Source organism: Morone saxatilis, unplaced genomic scaffold (genome assembly GCF_004916995.1).
Source record: "Morone saxatilis isolate NCDOM2014 unplaced genomic scaffold, NCSU_SB_2.0 Contig1, whole genome shotgun sequence".
NCBI classification, from domain to species: domain Eukaryota; kingdom Metazoa; phylum Chordata; class Actinopteri; family Moronidae; genus Morone; species Morone saxatilis.
The window spans coordinates 2,048,392-2,065,824 of record NW_023339651.1 but is presented as its reverse complement, the minus strand read 5'-3'; the positions used below and the strand labels follow the sequence as shown (position 1 = coordinate 2,065,824).

At 40.7% G+C, this 17,433-nt stretch overlaps 2 protein-coding genes across 2 annotated transcripts in view; both read right to left on the bottom strand.

Moving 5' to 3' along the window:
- Nucleotides 1-10,142, bottom strand: part of fmnl1b (formin-like 1b) — a gene marked incomplete in the record, with an annotated part of 32,701 nt that extends 22,559 nt beyond the window's left edge. Inside the window, 1 exon segment of the mRNA XM_035658369.1 lies at nt 9,916-10,142. Within this exon segment, the coding sequence (XP_035514262.1) occupies nt 9,916-10,074 (159 nt within the window).
- A 4,540-nt stretch (nt 10,143-14,682) lies between these two features.
- ccr10 (chemokine (C-C motif) receptor 10) lies at nt 14,683-17,429 on the bottom strand (the record flags this gene model as incomplete). The annotated part of the gene is made up of 1 exon (XM_035668958.1): nt 14,683-17,429. A coding segment is annotated over one exon (1,032 nt), but the record flags the coding sequence as incomplete, so codon positions are not given.
- Nucleotides 17,430-17,433: the final 4 nt, after the last annotated feature.

Sequence of the window (17,433 nt, the reverse complement as noted above, 5' to 3'; positions counted from 1 at the left end):
TATTTCCTGTTTAGGGAACTTTTTATACAATTCTCTGTCTGTATTATGGACTTTATTATTATCCCGCGGTCGGCGGGACTCGTCACCGTCTTGTGAACGCAGGATAAAATAAACCAAACAATTACAACTTTTGTGCTTTATGTCTTCATGTAAATTGTGAATTTGTTTTGGAAAAACGCCGGCTGATTCGGCTCTCCGATAAGGACGCACGCCACCGAACGAGTAATGAGCCAGAAACTCTCGCTGTAGTCACATTTGTGTGCGTGGATGATAACAAACTGCAGAATGCAAACTCAACCCTGCTGTCCTTCATTCTCTTCATTAGGTTTCTGAAAATAAAAGATTCTCATCACACATTTCACACCCGTTAATGCACTGCTGGTGTCCCATATAATAAACACATCAGCTGTACTAATTTTAACCCACACACACACACAACACACACACACGAAACTGGGCTAGTCGACAGGAGACACCCACTCAAGGACGATACACGATCTCCTCACTTTGCTTAAATGCTTCACATCCTCCTCATATCCAACCTCCTTCCTGTCCGCCCTCACACCTCCTGCTCTCAACTCAGCAACCTGAAGCGTCCATCGCGAGGTCAGCGAGAGCGGGGAGTCACCAACCGTGACTCAGCCTGCTCGGGAATGTCCAGCAGGGGTTACTTCGGAGCCTCAGAGCTCAGAGATTTAACCTCCAGCTGAACCACAGAACCAGTTTTTACATCTGAGTTTGGTTCTTTTATGAAATAAGTTCCTCACTGTAAAAAAGTTGAGAAACCTCAGAATTTCAGGGCTCAAGTCAAACTCTTAAGTTAAGCTAATAATAATAATGATAATTTAGTTTTCTTCGTTAGAAAAACTTGAAAAAAATTCTGCATTTCATAATTTAATATATAAAATGCATATGTTGATTGATATATATAATTGAATATCTTTAATTGCAACTATTTCATTTTTAAGTAGCTTAATAAGGAAGAATTAGGATCACAGCTCATTCTTTTGAAGAAAAAAGTAAATTATTTTAAACAAAAATATTAGAAGTTAACAGAACTTTTTAAAATTAAAATGTAAAAGCTCTCAAGAAGAAAGTTTAATTATTTCAATTAGGAGTTTTCTTAAACTTTTACAGTTTGGAGTCTGGAGATGTAGAGATATAACTTTGGAGATACTCATTGTATCTGTCCTGGGGTGAAAGCTGAGGCACAGCACATGGAAAGCTACTGTGTGGACGTCATTTGTGCCGTGCTGAAAGAACAGGGGCACAGCAAATTCCAAATAGCACAGTAAAATCAATGTTGTTGTGAGGCTGGATGTGAATCTGATAAATCAGGCCTGATGAACGGAGCTGGTGGTCGATACGGGCTGGGTATGCTCAGCCTGATGGATCACTATTAAACAGCACAAATGGAAGAGAAAAACAACCCTGGTTTACTCTTCTACATAAAAGGTTTAAAAAACAACTTTTACTTAAAATCTTAAAGGTTATATATGAAATATACTGGATGTGACACTATAGACCATGTCAGACCAAAACATTCGGACAGAAGTAAACTAAAACCAGTTAAATGTGAAATTATTTGTGAAAATGGCTCCATTGGTTGCAACGTAAGCTAATGTTAATCCTTATTTTGTCTAGTATGTCCAATAAAATGTGTTGTTTTTACTGACAGACTCAGATTGTTATTGTCAGTGTCTGACAGCATTATGGAAAGGATCCCTACAGAGATAGACCTTTAGTTTCACCACAAACAAACTAATGTGCACTGAGTCAGCTCTCCCACCAAAATTCCAGCAGACAAAAACATTAATTTTACCTTTTAACCATCGTAACGGGTCATTCAAAGGGGGACAGGAAACTAAATAAAACTCATTAAACCGATCTGCTGGTTATTGGGTTTGCAACAATCACCAACTCTTGGTGTTGGTGGAATATAACTCCTAATGACGTTAGATTATTAATAACAAGCAGTTTCAGGGTCCGAGCAGCACCGGCTAATGGAAACAAACCACAGGAGAGGCTGCGATACAACACAGGGCAAGGCGAGGAGGGCAGACACCATGTGGGGACTTCTGTATCTTTACACAGAGAACAGCTGTTAGCTGATATATTAATGTATTAAATCTCACGTCCTTGGAGTATTTCTCTGTAACATTAAACTTGGCTACAAAAGGGACAATCACCTTTAAAAAACATATGTCTTTAAGTGTTATTCATTCGAGTTTAATACACAAAAACTCAGTTAATCAGGACTTTGTGGATGTGGTTTTATCACTTTTGATTGACAGTAACCAAATAACCACCAACTCTGATTGAAATCTTGCTAAACTCTGTAAAAATATCTTGTTATAGCAATAAACGTTTCAAGTTGTAACTCGATTGTTACAACATAAAATGTTTCACATTAATGTGAAAATATAACTTGAAAAACATCTTGTTATAGCAATATACTTTTTACAGTACGTGATACTGATCTGTTGATCTGCCATATGTTACCAATACTAAGAAGATGTTACTTTATGATAATACAAAAAATATAAAGAATTTTTAAGTTGTTTTTTTAACATTCAGCCTTTACCCCTGTTTTAGGCGTCTTAACAAACAACTGTCGTTTTCAGTGACACAAAAACAACAATTTTCTTATATGTACGTGTTAAGAGCCAGAATCAGCAAGCTGGTATTTTGCACAGCTGTTCGCTATAAAAAGAGAAAGTCTTAAAGTTATCAGCTCGTCCCATTTATGTACCGACACAGAAGAACTGAGCCCCCAAATGAGAACATTGCTGCACTCAATCTGTTTTTTTTTTTACATGAACAATTACACAGACAAAGCACCTGACTCAGAGGAGTGCACTTCAGCATCAAATGTCAGCATCTAATCAGGTAATCACATCGTTCACTGGTGCATTGTTGAGGAGGCCGGGGCCGCTGTGATGGGGACAGCGGGGAGCTGTGTCTTTGTGACGACGATGTCAAATACAAGCTGTGAGGCAAACAGTCCTCATGTTTCACAATTTTAACGAGTTTAATTTTCATCTCTGGCTCGCCGGTGGCTGCGTGTCCTTTGTGGATCGTTTTATAAGACGCGCCAAGTGTGAGAGCATGTGGCCGTTCTTGTCACACTCAAACTGGCACTCTCTCCATGACAACCTGCACAATAATTGCCTCAGTGTTTTCCAGGCTTACACAATCCCTCTAACTCTGCTTTAAATAAGCTGATTTAAGTGGAATTAAAAAGTAAAATGAGTGACCTTTACACTGGACATTAACATATATGCAAAGCGACCGGCAGCGGGACTCGAGGTTAATTTCAATAACGCAGAATTAATGTGATGCATCATGTAAAACAACACAGGAAAACAGTTGGGAGCTCAACAATATGAGGCAGCGGGAAGCGTGAGACAATGTGTTGACTTCAGCAGACAATAGTGGGACATTTTTGTGTCTCTGAGTGATGCATTCCTGAATTCCTAAACATGCTGACTATTCCAAAAAAAGACGGATCAATGGAATTGTCTCGTTCACAGAAACAAGCTGTGTTTGCAGCAAAAGGCTGAACTCAAACGTGCTTTACATAAAAATACTGTGAGACTCCTTAATTCATCCTCCGGGCTCCGTTATGTAAAATAATGTTTTTGTTTTAGCATGAAGGGAAACTACAACCTGAATTTCATTATACAACCCTGCATTGTAAAATGACAATTCAAATACTTTGCATTAGTCTTCTTGCCTTCTTCTTACAGCGTGAGTCCCAGTAAATAGAAACTGCCACATGCTAACTTGCACATGTTGGGCAATTAGCATAATTAGCATGAATAATCAGCTATAGGGACAATATTTCAGCTACTGCCTGGCTGGTTTGGACAATACTGGAGTGGATTTGGGGATTATTGAGGATGTAGAATCCATTTCAACTCCTGGTGGGCAAATTTTGATACATTTTGAATCCATTTTTAGGTTATTTATATGTTCAGGATTTCAGATAATACATCGCCATTAAGTGTTAATTTATTGATTACTGTGGATTTCTGAGTTTGTGTTTTGGTTTCACTTGCTGATTGATGGTAAACCACATGTAAAAAGTTGTGTTTCTTTCTCTGTCTCCCCATGCGGACATTATTCTAACTATAACAGTACAAAATACAATTCAAGTTTTCCAGGACAACATAGATTATTTCCAGGACTTTTGGTTATTTTGATCAATTTCCAGGGGTTTCCATGAATGGAAAACTAATATCTACATGTCCAGGTTTTCCAGGATTAGTGGGAACCCTGTTCAAGGCCTAGAATTTAGATGACTGGGTTTTAGACTTTTTAGACCCTGAACAATAAATCCAAGTTCACTCAGTATTCAAGAGGCATATTTCATTATCTGAATGTAATCCTGCTAAACCGTTACATAAATAGTAATATTCTGTTTCTTTAGTCGAGGCTATCAGTTTGACAACTTCTTAACCTAAAAAAGTGAGTAAATGTTCTCTCTTGTTTTCCTTTCTCTTCCTGTCCGTGTCTCAGTCTGTAAATACAGAACACAAATCCACAGATGTACATTTACAATTCCACCCACTGCCGCATTCCCTGTTGGGAAATATGCAAAGTGTTATGTAAAACCTTGAGGGAAAAGTGCTCCACGTAAGTGTGGATGTGACTGAAGCATTTGAACGCTGGCGTTATCAGTCGCACGCTGTACTCTGCAGATTTCTGTCGCTTTGATATTGATTCTTTCAGTTTGAAAACGCTGCAGTGGCATCAGACACGAGCGTCATAATGTGAATAAAGCATCAATAAATGCTGCTCACAGGACGCAGTGGCTCATATCGCACACAAATACTGCAGGCTCACATGCAAATGTGTACATGTGAGCACACACAGGGCCAGCTCTCTGCCATCCCTGTCCAATTCCACACCTGAGTCTCACACTCGCCCTCACTCTTGTCCCTTTGAGCCTCTGCAGAATGAGACCAGGGACAGTTCGCAGCATCCCTCACTTCTGCCTCTTCACACACATTGAGGCAGGCAGGCGGGCGGGCGGCCGGGTGGGCGGTTGGTTTGTATGCAGACGGAGTATCTTCTCCACTTAGCACAGGGGATTTGCTATGCAGACTCAGCAGAAGATGAGGGGGTAACTGGGTGGGAGGAGGAGGAGGACGAGGAGGAGGAGGAGGAGGGGGATTGGTTGGTGGGAGAGATAATCTATATTTGGTGGGATACAATGGTGATGTAGCAAAAAGCTTGCTGTTAGCACCCAGGGAATGTGCTCAGCTCGGGGCGGGGAGGAGAGAGTTTTAGATGCAGCAGACTGCTGCAGAGTGACGCCTGTTGTTTCGCACAGGAAAGCTGGAGCTGCACGATTACATTGACACAAAAAGTTGTGTGATATGATTCGTAGTTAGTGTGGGAATGATTTAATTTGATTTTCACTAAAAAAACGATTAAAAACATGATGGTGTGAAATTTGTTGGTGTCTACAGAACTAAAGTTGTTGCACATTTTACCTTTTGCAGCTTCCTGCGATTTGCATATTGCACTCATACCAACACACACTACTGCAGACACACACACGTTCAGGAGGAAAAACCTGCAGCAGTTGGCACAAGACGTGTGCTGCTGGCACATTAATTCATTGCAGTGGTTATCCCACGACCCCACCACATCTTACACACACACACACACACACACACACGATCATCCCACTGCAACACAGATTGAATTTACTCTGTGCACAATGTGGACACGAACTGTAAGTAAAAACATATGCAAACACAGTTCTCCATGCAAAAGAAGAGACTAGAGTAGAAGCATTATCTGTATCAGATGGGGGGATATCGCACACTGCTCCATTTATGGAGAGAGATGAGAGATGTAGCGAATTAAAAATGGCTTATGACTTCTTTAATATTTGACTACTGGAGGGTTTACAATCTGCAATATAATGTGAACAAACAGGTGAATGTTGAAACATACGGTATCAATACTGTAAAAACGTTCTGAATAGTAAAAAATAGACAACCCCGTCCACACACTTTTGTGTACTTTTTGGTCTGAGGCTGTTTTATTGGTTTGGTTTTTAGTAACTCTGTGAATAGATAGCATTTAGCATTTGCTTTGTCTGTATATTTTATACACAGTATTTGTGACAACAGATAGTTTTGTGCCTAAACCTAACCTAAATAAGTTGCTGAAATGTTACAAATACTCTGTCACTGTAATGGTGCTTGTAAAGTCATACTGACTGAGCTGCTAGAGGAGTGGGTCCTCTCTGCTAAAATAAAGGATGAATAAAAAATAAACTAGCTAATCTCTTCCCTGTTTCTTCTTTACATTGCCCCCAATGCACAAAGCTCCATGAAGAAAACACTTTCCCAGTTTGTGCCCTGACCACAACCCCATCCAGCACCTCTGGGATGTGAGCCAGACCGACATCAGTGTTGACCAAACTGAACGGGAGCAAATCCCTGCAGCCAGGTTCAGCATCTTTTCAGTGCTCATGGTTTCAGAACAAGATCAACCAACACGCATGCTTATGTGTCCACATACTTTTGGCCACGCAGTGTATTTGACTAGTGTCCGTGGGACTAAAAACTGAAAACACTGAAACTGAAATGATCACAAAACCAGCAAAGAAAATCAACGATGGCATTTGGCTTACAGATTATACAATGAAAGGGCTGCGATCCCTTAAACCCGCCAGTCAGATGGTCAGAAACATGGAACTGTCCCCTGCCCAGCAAACTGCAAATTCATGCAAATAAAAGTCCGTTTCGCTTTGTGTCTTTGAAGTTACACACCGTGCAGCTTATCCCAGCATCCAAGTTTCAAATAATATATACGCTCAGGTTAGGGTAAGCTGAATGAAAGGCTAAAATACAATTAAAGCGATTTAATCCTGTGAGTAACGCTGGATCACCTTGAACTGTACTTTAATGTTAGATGAGAACCCAACATCACTGCTTGACTACCTCAAGTTGTGGTTTTTGGGAAGGAAACGTGCTTTTTGAAGGGAAATCAGAGTTTCCGTTGTCAAGCCACTTCAAACACGGTATGTTCAGCTCCTTTTGGGCATTATTATAACAGAGTCTCACACTCAGAGAGCAGGAACCTCCTTCAACACGGTTCTCCAACTGTAGCCATCGGTAACGAAACACCAAGGTCGCCATGGTTGCTGCGACTTTTTAACAACCCGAGGAGAAGTTTACATTTTACAATCACACAACAAAGGTTTTTTTTTGTCTCTTTTTAAAAGTGTTTTAGGAAGAAAGAAAATAAAAGGATTGCAGGTTGCAACACCCTCACCTCACCTTTCCGTTCCAAGTGTGTCAGATAAAACTACGGTGGCTGCAAAACTCAGAAGGCTGTAGAAACACAGCGTTCCAATAAAAGTGAATTTTTCACATGGTTCTACTTTTCAGTGAATTAAAAATGTACTGAAAGTATAATTTAACTGTTACATGAATAATATAACATTAATATTTCTACAATCCGTTCTCCGACTTGCTGTTAGACTCCGATATAATTCCCATCACCTCCATTTTTTAGCTGAACTGATTAGAACATAATCTTATGATTCAAGTTTCATTATTAAACCGTCGAATTTAATGAGCTGATCATTGGTCCTAAATGTCACCAAAATCAGCTGAAATGTTTCGGACACAAGCTAATGACAGCAGCTGTTCAGCAGAGGCGATTGGAGGTTTGGTTCTGCCCCAACAGGGAGCGCTTTATGCTCACACACATTGATTGAACTGCCTCGGTGGACGGGAGCAGCATTCATCAGGCCTTTAATTGATTACTGTTCACCTTCAGGAGGAGGAGGCTGGTTCTGTAAGTATGCTTGCTGACAATAAGCCTCAGGCCGGTCTGTTTATGTTTCATTCTATCACAGATCAGCTCAGCGCGGTGTCACATGTCATCGTGCACTGCGGTGAGAAGGCTCGGAGAAGAATGACGAAAGGAATGCAGTTAATCGCGCTGCAAGTCGTCTGGGCGCATGCTGAACATAACTGTTGTCAGACTCCAAAAGGTCTCTCTTTTGTTTCTTTCTTTTTCTGTCACAGCTCAGGCATGTTGCTGTGAGCAGGAGACGACCGACGGCTCACTCAAGGAAGTCATGAGGAGAAAATCAAGCTATGGTCGAGGAATTCCGGTCACTGAACGCCTGATTTCGTAACCGTGGCTTTGATTTAAAAGAAAACCACAAGTACAAACAGAGCCTACTGCCGCTGACCACAAAGCCAACCAGCTCAAGAAGTCTCCAGTTACACAGCATGGCCAAAAGTTTGTGGACGCCTTAACAATGCACCCATATGTGATCATCATCATGCGTTAATCTGCTGAATGTTCCCACACACGAGCATCAGTGAAATTAGGCATGAGGAAGATACACTTTATTGATCCTAGGCAGAGAAATTAAAGAATCAACGCAGCAGAAGTAAAAGATGGTTTCAAAAACAGTAAAAGTTCCCTGTGGAGTACCTCTAGTGGCACTATTGATGTGAAAGCACATGAGGACATAAGGTGTTGCACTGTTCCACTGATCTACAGGTGGCAGTGCGCCGAGAAACGCTGCAAGACCCTCGACAAAGACAGCGAATACGAAGACGTCTTGCTAGTTAACGTGGCTGTAAATAATGCAAACGTTTAGAGAAAATTGGATTTGCAAATGTTCTAGGAGGAAGGAAGTGCATTAGAGCTGCAACGATCAGTTGATTTATTGATTAACTGTCAACTATTAAAATAAATGCCAACTTTTTTGATAATCAATGGATCATTTTGAGTCGTTTTTTAAGAGAAAAAATTCAAAATTCTCTGATTTCGACTTCTCAAATGTGCAAATCTGGTTTCTTTAGTCTCCTATAACTGAATATCTTTGGGTTGTGGACAAATCAAGACATTTGAGGACCTTTTCTGACATTTTATGGACCAAACAACTAATTCATTAACTGAGAAAATGATTGACAGATTAATTGATTGATTAAAATAATAGTGAAATGAATTCGTCCCGTTTGTTAGGCCTCAAGAATACACACAATGTGTTTTGTTAAATGCAAACGTACATTTGTTTCAGTACTATTTACTATAAATGAAGCATGAAAACACAAAAGGTACTGCACTTATGTCAGTGTACACAGTGTTTAGTACCTATAAAAAGCTTGTAACAACTTTAAAAGTCACAAACAAACCATGTCGTCATGCCAACAGTGGCGTCAGATCAGATCATTTTAGTTAGTTAGGGCCTTTGGTTGGGGCCCAGATGTCGGGTGATTAGGTCCGGCCTGCAGTCAGTTTTCGAGTTCATCCCAAACGTGTTAGATGAGGTTGAGGTCAGGGTCTTATAAGCCCTTCCACATCAAACAGGGAAAACCATTTCTGCACTGGGGGGCATTGTGAAGTTTAAACAGCAAAGGGAACAATGTTGTCTAACATATCATTGTATGTTGTAGCATTAAGATTTTTGATTGGGACTGAGAGGTGGAAACTAAACCAACACCCAGTGAGTCATCAGTGCTGTCCACATACTTTTGGCCATATCATGTGTAACTCTGTAACATGTAGACTTTGCTAAAAGATAATCTCATAAAATATAAGTAATTCTTTATATAAAAAAGGTAAATATGTAGCTGTGATGATGGAAGTTTAGTTGCAGATTTTATTAAACTGTAAACAGATCTGACCCCCCCCATCATTCTTCCTCCAGCAGACCATGCAGTGAGCCTAAAGCTGCAGTAAGCTCCAGTATAAAGGACCTCTTATGTATCTTTCCACGGTGGCATTGTGTACCTGGCACTGCGATAAGCTTGTCCAGAGGACGTGCACATTTCTAACATATTCCAAATTCTTTGTTTTCTTTCTGCCGTGTGCTCTCTGTCCTCTGTTTTAAGGTTGACATGTGGCCTGACCTGCTGCACTCACCAGCACTGCGCTGAAGCGTCGCTCCAGCTCTTCTTCAGGTGGCATCGGGAGTTTCCGCCCCTTGGTTTGTTTCTGGGAGCCCGTGGAGCCCAGAGGGGCCGCCGCCGCCTTGCCCTCCTTCCCCTGAGGTATCTCCATGTTCCCTGCTGCATTTCCCATGACTGTATATCCGATAGATCCCAGAAATACACATACAAAAAAAATAAACCTGCTCCCAGAAATGTGCCTCAGCTAAAAACAGTGCTAAAAGTTAATATTTCTGATTTTCTAACTAGTTATTTAAAGTTAACTTTGAAGCTGTGTGAGGCACCGGCCTGTGACCTTTCTTTATTTCCATGACCCCAGGCTGTTGGTTCATGCTGAATTGCACCCGTTACTCGTCCATGCTCTCAAACGAGGAGAAAGCGGTGGGATGAAATCCAGCCCTGCCTCTGAATGAGATCCTGAAGCATTATGAAACCCTAGAAAGAGGGAAGGGGATATCCTGAGAGTGACAGACAGAGTGACAGCTGAAAGAGAAAAGGGGAGGAGATAGAGTTCAGAGCCTGTAGCTCTTGCACACAGGACGAGGCTGCAGTGAGAAAGAGAAATGAAAGAGAAGAAGATTAACCTGGAAAGGTATCACTTCTGGGTTCTCCTCAGCACAGGTGGGGGAGAAAACTACTCCAAAAGCTGCAGTGCTCTCTGGGAATGAGAGTTAGTTGGGCTTGCAGGTGGTCTACAGAAGCCCTCCATCTGCTGTTGGATGCTGGGAGTCTCTGGGCCTTTGATCTCCATATCCAGAGGAAAAAGAGCAAAAGAGGGGAAGGCAGAGATCCAGCAGGCAGCCACTCTGTCTATCTGCAACAGGGACAGAGAGAGAGACAGACGGCAGCAGAGGCATTAGTACTAACAGGAGAGCTCAGGGAGATCGGAGCTCTCTGGGTCCTAATGCCTCCAGGTACAGGGAGGCACACACTCCTTCAGTAAAACACAGAAAGCTGGAACAAGCATTGTGTGATCAGGAATTTTAAAGGTTAAGTTTGATGTTTTTCTGCATTTTTCTTACAAACACCTAATGTGGAATGTCTGCACATCCAAAGCCTGAAATATCTCATTCCTCCGTGCCGTAGAGCTCCACCAACTATTAAAAACACATAAATGAGCCACACTGTTGCACTGGTGAGAGGTTCACACACTCTGTAGTTGAACACATTCACTAGAGCACCAAATGTGTATCAGTCAGATGAGAATAGTCCACTACGAATGCCCCATTTTAACTTCACTTTACGGCTGTTTTACTGAGCATTTTTGAACAGTAGGAACCAGGAATCATTTTCCAGGAGCTTTCCAGGAGTTTTCTTGACAGTATAGGAGGCCACTTGCTAACAAACAGTCATATAATTTACAAGGGGTATCGTATCGCGATATTTTGTTTTGTGATATTGTGATTGATTCTCAAAAAACACACTATTGATTTTGGTGTTTAAACCCTCAACCACTAGATGGCAGTGCTGTAAATGTAAACTGATGACTGTGATATATACAAACGTAGATCAATGAATATATATAGTAAAAAGTAAAGTAAGTAAAAGCACAGATTTTATGCATTTGGTTCTTTATATTTTGACACTTTTGACAGATTTAAAACACACAGCTTACCTTACCATAATGCAGTATGTATTGAACTGTAACCCCTGTATCATGATACATATCATATCGCCCTGTTTACAGAAACCCCAGTTTTTTGTCATTACATACATTACAAGGTAAAGTAGAAAGTGTTTGTTGCACGTACAGTTAACATTGCTGTGCACGTATTTATTAACCAGTGGACGTGAGAAATCTGCTTGGCTTCGGCTCCAAAACTTGGTAAACTTGCCCTGAAGTGTCGTATGTGCAGGTTCTCATACGTAGGTGTGTATCTGAGTGAAGGGCTAAAATACAAATAAAAAGTTCCAGGACAACATTGATTATTTCCAGGAAATTTTCACATTTTAATAAATTTCCAGCTTTTCCAGGACACGTGGGAACCCTGTCAACACAATCTCCTGAACAATAAAGAACATAAAGAACAATGCTGGCATTATCCTTTACGTCACTACAATGTGAAATATCTACAGTTAGAGCAGAATTGCAGATTAATAGTGAACAACTAATCAATTAATTGAGTGAAAGGTGGGGTTGTTCTAGATTACATCATATTTAGAGGTGTTTAAAATTGTTTAAACTTATATAGAAGGTGGGTATCGTGAATATTATCAGAAACATTTGTGTTTTTTCCTACTATTTCAAATGAGTTATTATTGTTATATTATCAGTCTTTAGCTCAACAAGTAGAGGACCTGAGTTTTCATTTATGTTGGTGTTACAAACTGTAAATGTAAGCTGCAGTAGGTGTTGCACATTCTGCCATTCCAACAGGTAACAAACGGCCAAACGCCGGCGGCTCCCAGAACCAGATCCCTCTGCGATCAAAGCCTCATTCATACCAACATGTTGCACCATCACAAACTCCCATAATACCCTGCGTTCCTAACAAACCGCAGCTGTAATGTGGCTGCTAAAGAGGATCACGCACTTAATCCCAATCATATGTTGTGACATAACGTTTTTTACCCAGAGAGGGCCGGAGGACTCGGTTAGTAAGCAGGTTGTTGGTTACAGAATGACTACTGGAAGGTGGAAGCAGCCGTTAATAAATAATGAGTGTCACACTGATACCTGTGTGTCTGGCCACACCTGGTCAGCAGCGCACAGGACGTAATGAAGCATGGCACATTCAGAGGACGGACTTTGTTCACTGGTTTTACAGCAGGTTAGAGTTTAGATCAGTGTGAGGAGGAGTTCTGTGTTGGGAGGTTTGTAACGTATCAGGAGATACTGATTCATTATTGTTACAGAGTTGGGTTTAAGTTATAGTTATGGAGACCTTTGCCTGCCTTTATATTGTGTTTCACAGTCATGGTGTTGGCTCACATACACCAACTACAAAACTTGAAAAGGGTAGAAGAGCTGAAATTAGTCAGTGAATCAATTAATCCATAAACAACCAATCAGCAACTTTTTTTTTAAAGCGAAGAATCAGAATATTAGTTCCAGCTTTTCAATTGTAATAAAATCTGCTGCTTTTCTTCATCTTGTTTGACATTAAACTGAATATCTTTCTTTTTGTTGCTAGAGAAGAAGTGAATTTTCACTGTTTTCTGACATTATTTATACAGATCAATCCATCAATTAAAGAGCCAGTGTGTAGGATTTAGTGGCATCTAGAGGTGTCACCCGAGGAAGTACGGTGGCTGCAAACTGTGTGAAAAACACCTCTATCTCGACCCAGTGTTTGCATTGTCCCTTTTGGGCTACTGTAGAAACATGGCGGTTCAACATGGTGTACTCCTTCTGCTAATAGATTCTCCTGAATGTTACACACTGGACCTTTAATCAAAGAAATCATTTGCACATTAACCAATAATTAAAATAATTATTAGCTGCTAGTATTTAGAACCAGTTTTCACTTTGTTTTAATTATTTGAATCTCTTAATAAATTAAATGATTCAGGATAAAACTGTCTGTCTGTCAGTATGGAAGTGGGAGTGTAAACCTGGATGTGGTTAAAGAGATTACATTCGAGAGGCACATTTTTGCTGTGAAACCATAATGTGCTGTTGTTTCTGTCAACTTCACACCGCAGTGTCATGTTTTAAGGACTATAATACCGTGTGTCTGACATCTAGTGGTCAACACATCACATTACAGCAGCTGTAATCTTTTTCCAGACATTTCAAAAATAAATCTCTAAATCTAAGGCTTCTGTTTTAATTAACCCTAAAACTAGAGATGAGATGTGGAGATGGAGTGGACTCAAAAGTGGACAAAATCTTTTCAGTCATCTTTGATCATAAAAAACTGAGCAGTGGTGTTTTATAGATCGTTTCCATGCAAACAGGAAGGTTGTTTTCTCTTCTTTCTCTCTACAGGAGGACAAATCTGAATCTGAGAATCACCTTCACAAGGTTTACTTTGTTTTAGTCATTTTTGAGGATTTTTGACAGGCACAGCTTGAGACACTGACAGTAAAAGGAGAGGAGGGGGGCTGTGGTTTTAATATATGGAACCGCTCAGCAGCTGTTGCAGCAGCTGTGTGCAAGTTCAAACTTAGCCTAGATAAAACGTAAGTTATTACTAAGATTTTTACATTACTAAAATGTCTCTGCACCACAGAGAAGTTACAACTTCATTCTAAGTAACAACTAAATAGTTACACAAGTTAGTGTAGAGCATAAAACATAGACACAGAATCATACTCACTGATGATAAAACAGCAGCTTTTCTGCCACACATCATTTTTTTACCGAGTAGAGATCTATTGATGTAATCTAATCTCTTTATGTGGCGCAATCAATTTTAGTAGCTGATTTAGTTACAAGCCTCAACCGTCAACTTCACACCCTAACTAAGGAAAACTTCCACATAGCTGGTGCAACGCAGTCCAGCCCTCTTTTTTCAACAACATATACATTAACGGTTTAAAAAGCACAGGTTTGTTGACCCATATAGATGTGACAATCACACATTAAAACCGCAAGAGTTACAACATCCGGTAGACGACTGACTTTACATGGATCAACAAAAAGGCCACTCATTCTGTATAACCATCCGCTCACTGCACAACCTGAAACTTTAAAGAGTCATACAACAATAAAAATGCAAACCTTCAGACAGAATTAAAAACAACTTTGAGGAAACGTTGAGAAACCAAAGTTTAATTGTACAAACAAGTGAGTGAAGAAACCTCTACATTAATCAGTCTATATTTAACAGTCTTTGACACAGCTTATTAAAAAGTGATCTACAGACATGTGGAAGGTTAGAAATAAAGTCAGGTTAGGATTGTTTAAGATTTAAATATGGTTAATGGAAGCTTTAGATAGAATAATAGAGCAAATATCAACATATATCTGTTGAAAATATGACCTGACAGTACAGACAATAGACTTAAACCCTGGACAAAGAATACAGAATATACATTTGTACATATTAACCTGAACACGAGTGCTAAGCAGAGTCAGAACAAGTTGTGAGCAGATGGAAATCTGTTTAGTCACACTAAACAACTGCAATTAAATGGCTTTAATTAACTTTAATTTAACTGTAAAAAGTCTTGTGAATATCAAACACGACTACCAACCAGGGCTGTAGTGGGGTGTAAACACAGTGTATGTCCCTGTTTTAGTACAACTTAACGTTTAATCACACTGTAAAGATGATTTTGCAGAATTTTTAAGTCAGATTCAAACCTTTTTACCTGAGCATTATATGTCAGTTCACAACACAAATCCTCCTTTAAAAGTGCTGCCTGACACGTGAGAGGAGAGAGGAAGTGGACGTTGTGGCCACAGTGTGGCCTCTTTAAAGCCAAAGAGACTTGTGACTGCGGCACAATAACATTTTTTCCAGTGTGTGGACAGTTTCAATAGTTCTGTAAATAGTTTTGACATTTTAAATGCAATAAACTAAATAATAATTGAATATTGATTGGACCCTACACTAGTATATTTATATGATTTGGTTCTAGTCTCGTATTTGGGCACCTGATGTTTATTCACCTTTTTTCTAACTATAGAAGCCACAGACGCCACCACAGCTCGGCTACCGTGTAAAAGCATTTCATAGGATTTCAGTTCCTTGAAATAAAAGTGAGGTACCGCTGGCTTCATGTGGTCAGCGTTACGAAAATACGTGACTCACACATCTGCTTTTTGTCACCTGATGGCTGAAAAACAAATAAAGTGTGACCTTGTATTTTTGTCCGTAATACCAATGTGACTAGGGCTGGGTATCTAACCTCAAGACTTTTTGTGCAACAAATGAAATGTGTTAATAACGTTGCATCACCAACGTTTCAACCAAAACATGAATGAAAATAAGTGTTTTACATTTTTTAACCATAAACGAAGGAAATACAGTAGAAATCTGTAATTTCTTTAAGGACAGCTAAAGCAAGAGAGTTGTATGTCTGCTCTGGTTAATCTTGGCCTAAGCTCAAATCTGACCTGTGACCCTTTGCTGCGTGTTGTTCCTCCCCCTCTGTCTCCTACCTTTCCTGTCTAATAAAATGGAAAAGAACCCCTCAAAATATATTTTTATAAAAAAAAACATTTTCAACAATTTATATCTTGTTAATTCACTAAGTAAGAGCTATAAAGAAAGGAACAAACAAACCTTTATAGATAATATATAGTTGGTTAATTAGCTTTTTCCTGCCCCACTATCAACCTCTAATACACACACAAACATATACACATATAAATCATTATGTATTAGTATATTATTTACAAACAATTATCAATTGTATTGACAAAAAAAAATTTAATGATACCCAGCCCTAATGTTTAAATCAACTCCTTGTGATTGTTCCATCCATTGCTTCTGTATAGTAAGTGTACATTATGTATACTGTAGGGAAATATGCATTTAAGTTTATAGTTCACTCTACAGAATATTAATTATTTTCTGAAAACTGAAATTTGATGGCAGAAACAGTCTCGTAGCTGGAGTGAGTGCGTTCAGGGGAGGTCGGTGTGATGGAGCTCATCATCGTCTGTGGCAGCTGCAGGAGGCCACGCTTGCAGCCTGAGTCATGGAGGAGCCTCAGCACGTCATTACGGAAGCGCACACCAACCAGGGCGTACAGGATGGGGTTGAGGCAACAGCGGGTGTACGCCAAAGTGCAGGTGACGTACTCCAGCAGCGGGTCGCAGAACTGCCCGGCCATCTTGCACAACAGCACCACGGTGTACGGCAGCTGGAACACCAAGAACACCAACACAAGAGCTACCATCAGTTTCAATGTACGCTGACGATGCCACTGCTTCCCCCGCCGGTGTGCGTTCCCTTCCCACAGCACTCGCCCAATCAAAGAGTAGCATGTCACCATAACGAAGAAGGACACGCAGAAGACGGCAATGATGGCGGCGTTGGTGGCCATTTTGACTGTTCCACTCTTTAGCATGCCGCAGTATGCTAAAGAGTCTTCGTCAGCCTCTAACACCCCAGAGAAGAGGATTTCAGGAAGGCTAAGGAGCACCGCAACAAGCCACACACCTATGGCGGCTACTTTCCCGCCTGTTAACATCTGACTGCGCAGCCGGAGCATCTCTTGAGCATGTGCCACCACCAGGTAGCGGTCGACGCTAATGCAGGCCAGCAGCAGAAGCCCGCTGTACGTGTTGATAGCGTAGCATGCCCTCGTGGCCTTGCAGAGGGAAACGGTGAAGATCCAACCCCGGAAGGTGTCGGTGGCCTGTAATGGGAGCGTGAGGAGCAGCAGAAGGTCAGCCAGTGCCAGGTGGAACAGGAAGACGTCAGTCATGGAGCGAAGGCGGAGGCGACGGTAGAGGCCAAAGGTGGCAATCACCAGACAGTTTCCCACCACGCCCAGCAGGAAGATCAGGCAGAAAACACAAGCCTGGAACATTTTGATGGTGAACTCCTGCTTACCGGCCTCACACCAGCCAGTTGAGTTCAGGTCGTAATCA